This window comes from Etheostoma cragini, chromosome 10 (assembly GCF_013103735.1).
Source record: "Etheostoma cragini isolate CJK2018 chromosome 10, CSU_Ecrag_1.0, whole genome shotgun sequence".
In the NCBI taxonomy this organism is placed as follows: Eukaryota; Metazoa; Chordata; class Actinopteri; order Perciformes; family Percidae; genus Etheostoma; species Etheostoma cragini.
This window is the reverse complement of record NC_048416.1, coordinates 8,185,675-8,190,046: the sequence shown is the minus strand read 5'-3', so window position 1 is coordinate 8,190,046 and position 4,372 is coordinate 8,185,675. Positions and strand designations below refer to the sequence as shown.

Genomic DNA, 4,372 nt, shown 5'->3' with positions numbered 1-4,372 from the left:
TAGATGGAGAGACGACTGTTGAGTGGTCTGTAGATGGAGAGACGACTGTTGAGTGGTCTGTAGATGGAGAGACGACTGCTGTGTAGAGAACAGGTTTCTCTACTGTACATGGAGCCATAGGCTGGAGGGTAAAAAAGGGAGAACCAGAGGAGAATGAAAGAGGGAGACATGGCAGTTATTTCAATGCATAACATCTGCTGCTGAAATACTGAATTTGAAATTGAGCTGATCTACCAACTCACACACATCAAATATCATCTGAACATATTTAGCTAGAACTTTTACTGAGCAGACACACAAAATTTACATTTTGCTCAATGGTGAAAACCTTGTGAAATTTGATTCTATAACTCATAATTGAAATGCAATTTTTTTTAAACGTGCTTAACAAATAATGACAAGTCACTGCGGATGCTGCCATTACATCTTTGGTATTGTGGACTGCTAGGATATTTCAGCTTACGGATGTTTTCAAAGTTCATACAATTTCAAATGTAATTTGTGTTTTGTTTACGAATCAAAATAGAGGTATCAGCATCTGTGAGAGTCCACAGTCAAAGAATTATTTTGGTGACATCAATTTGAGAATACATTTTGTTAAGTTCACTGTTAACACAAAATCCATTTGAACTAACACTTTAATTATTTTGGAAAAGCAGTTCAATAAATATATGTTTATGCCAGTTCTTAGTGCTTATGTAGGTGTAGGTGGCATGAAAACCGAATGGATACTGCTTCCAGTAAAGGGTTACCAAAAAAACTACTTACCAAAGTCTTTTGTCTTTGGAGTGAAAGCAGTATGTATGCCAGACAGTGGTGCAAACTGTTAAAACCACAAAATACTAAGGTTAGCATTAATGTTGTAATACAAAGACATGTACAGCTCGTCAGTGCTACTGTTTTTGTTTTTTTGTGCATTCCACGCAGAGACCTGACCAAGATAGCCAGGCACATCCACTTAACAACATGGATCCCTTGTTGTGATGCTGCACAACAGCGTGTTGAACAGCAGGTAGACAGCATCACTGGGATTTAGCTGTGGTGGTGCCTGGCCACCTCGCTTTGGTCTTGGGATGAAACTCGCCAAACCACAGCCTCTACTGTGCTCCTACCGCCACTGCTGTAAACATCGTCAAAATCTCACCCAGTGTTGCTAGTAGACCACTAGTTATTTTTCCTCAGTGCATCGCGTCAGATTTCGACAATGTTTGGGGCAGTAGCAGCAAAGTAGAAACCATCAGATAAGTGTTATTTTAATAAACTCCAGGGGCCTCATGTAAAAAAGATTTCACAGTTTTTATACCAGAAGATGGCGTATGACCAAAGCATTAAGAAAGTACTTACACACAAAAATATTCACATGTATAAAACCGGGCGTACGCCAGGTCCTGCACACATTTCCTTTATACATCACATCAACGCGAAGTTGAGCGCACGGACACGAGCCACCGACTCTTGCTATTATTTTGAAAACAACTTTAAGTCTGTTGATTGTGAGGGGATTGCCTTTCTACAGGCAAACACAGTGTACATGTGTAATGCAACATTTCGATCTTAGAATTTTTATACAAACCTTCACATCTTAGCCCCCACCACTTCAATGAAGAAAATGGCCCACGGCAAAGTGAGCATTTTTCAAATGAGCCCAAGTTCTCTTTCAAAACACGATGTGTCTTGCAATCTATAAGAAAAAACACATTGAAATTTATTGTGTGAATACAGATTAGAATTTTGTACTTCAATAACTTCCTCTAGGGGGCTGAAACCTAGCTTTGCAATGCCAGCTCAAATCTTCAGAATGTTTTTTTCTCTGGAATGTTGGGGTTTTATTGTTTATTAAATTCTAGTTTAATTTGAATGTAAATTTGAATATTATTAATTGATATCCCAGGGGGATTTTGGGCCTGTCTTGAGACAACACCGCTGTGTTAAGCAGCGTCAATTGATCCCTGGTGTAAAGAATAGTGTCATGGCTGTACACAGACTCCCCAGACACGGCTGTAATAAGCGTGAAAAACAGTAGTAAGGCCAGAGCAGACACAATTACACTAGTGTCCATAGTGCAAATAAATAAAATCCACCTAATAAATCTTAAGAAAAGTAAGATAAAAGTTTGAGGACAAAAAAATAAAGAGAAAACGGCTATGCCAATTCTTACCAGTCTCTCTCTTCCTCATTCCTCCTGAATTATCTTGCTTTCTTCTCTTCCTTCCTCTCTGTTCTTCAAAAGCTTAAATAGATTATAATGAAAATGAAAACAATTGGGTTGTGTAAATTATGTATTATATCCCCCTCAAATGACTTACAACTTATTATAAGGTTATAAGATATCCTTCCTCTATTATGTTTTTTTTTATAAAGGTTTCTTACCATCATTGCGACCCCCTGGCCTTTTGGCTTGCTGCTGTTATCCAACCAAATTTCCATGTGGAAAAATAAAGCAAAACTACAATTAAAACACTCAAAGGTCACACAGCCATTACTAAAACATCTGTCATAAAAGAGTAGATTACGAATAAACAAGAGAGAAGAGGAAAGAGAAAACCCATCAGTCCTGGAAGAATTACATCTCCAGTAACTATGAGATCTATGGTACTTTCGGGTCTAATGCTACTGTGGCAAATTGGCCCAAACACCATGAATAAGCACACAAAACATACAACAAGTGTTATGGAACCATAACAAGTCTAAATCCTATACAGAAGCAGGAAGTGAACATTGTTTCACGTCATGTTAAAACACTTAAAGCTACACCAACAAATGTACTGACAAACCTCTTCAGGGAGCACTGTGGAGGAGAGGAATGGTATGTCGCCTGTAGATGGAGAGACGACTGGTGTGTGGAGAACAGGTTTCTCTACTGTATGCTGATGGAGGGGAAAAGGGTGAACCAGAGGAGAATGAAAGAGGGAGACATGGCAGTTATTTCAATGTAGAACATCTGCTGCTGAAATACTGAATTTGACATTGAGCTGACATATCAAACTTCTGACTTGCACTTCAACTGTATCAGGCCCACAAGAAATTATCTATATTATATCACTATTAGAGAGAGGAGACCCAGAGGACGGATAGAGGACAGACAGGAGACGGAGAGAAAGATCTTATGCAATGCCGCAGTCTTCTTATTATATACTATTAATTATATTATTATTTTTTAAATAGATTCAATTGGTCAAATGTACTCTACCTTGGATATTTGATGCCTTTGGTAAGAACGCCATGGCAGGTTTTCTCCTCCGTAGTCATAGGTTATTTCTTGCCCTTCCTCAATGTCAACAATGGCAAACAAACAAAGACTGGGTACACCATCCACCTCTATTTTTTTCATTTTTGCATTTGGCTTTTCAGCATCATTCACAAGTCTGCCAAGTGTCCCATCTTCACTTGAAGCATCAATGCTACAGGAGAAGGAGTTGAAAATGATATCAATATTGGGGTTCAGAAGCAAGAACATGATTGGCAAGCATTTCTTTTACCCAGAAATGTCTGCAGAGGGCCATTTGCACTAGGGGGCCAACCGAGTCATCGTGGTGCCACTACTTGGCCCCATAGTGGAAACAAGGGTCATGTGTGGTTTCGTTATTGATCAACAATATCATCCTGCAATTCAGCTTACACACCAATGTTCCGTTCCTTTATGTTTGAAGACGTATGTATACTCATTCCACGCAGTAGTCTTCTCAGTCTTCTTCAAAACTCCTCTGTACTCCAAAAGGAATGAACCTTTATGAATTGGCTCCAATGCAAACACACCTCTTCCTATCAATAAATAAATGAACAACAGTTAATGAAAACAAGTGTAATAAAAAAGTGAAATTAGATAGAAAAAATTAAACTGTGATAAAAATGACAATGCGGAAAAAAGGTGAAATTCATAAGGTCTGCTAACTCACTCATAAAATATCTTTACATTACTGTACAGATTCACAATATTTACTGATTTTCCTTGATGAGAAAAAGCATAAGCTCATGAAAACATTGTGACATTTGACCCTATAACTGCTTTTGTCATGAGCCAATATTTAAAATCATGCAAAACTGTGATGTGACATACTATATTTTACTGTATGGCCTTGTATGCTTCATTCTGTTGTTATAAACCATCACTGGCCACACAAAAACACACACACAAGTCTAATATCTTAAAGTATTGGTTCACACTGTTGGCCTCATATGCTAAACACCGGCCTCAAACACCATGATCATGGAAACACAGAAAACACACAAGCCATACTTAATCTTAGTCATATACACAAGCTGTAGGTTAGCATTGTTTCAGGTCATTTAAAGAACTTCCTGTGTTTAAATCTACACTGACAGTGGACTGACAAACCTCTTTGAGCAAGACTGAGGGAGACATGGCTGCTGT

General features: G+C 38.3%; 1 protein-coding gene across 5 annotated transcripts in view; it reads right to left on the bottom strand.

Moving 5' to 3' along the window:
- The window catches only part of LOC117952129 (histone-lysine N-methyltransferase, H3 lysine-36 specific-like), a 16,196-nt gene that overhangs the window by 7,490 nt on the left and 4,334 nt on the right, over positions 1–4,372 (bottom strand). For 2 of the 5 annotated variants that reach the window (XM_034884249.1, XM_034884252.1), the window contains exons 3-5: positions 3,624–3,762; positions 3,191–3,401; positions 2,775–2,897 (exon numbers count right to left, since the gene is read on the bottom strand). In XM_034884249.1, coding sequence (XP_034740140.1) covers positions 2,775–2,897; positions 3,191–3,401; positions 3,624–3,762 — 473 coding nt within the window. Of the gene's footprint in view, positions 122–2,774; positions 2,898–3,190; positions 3,402–3,623; positions 3,763–4,372 lie in introns of those variants that run through there. The other 3 variants (XM_034884248.1, XM_034884250.1, XM_034884246.1) reach the window with 2 other exon arrangements.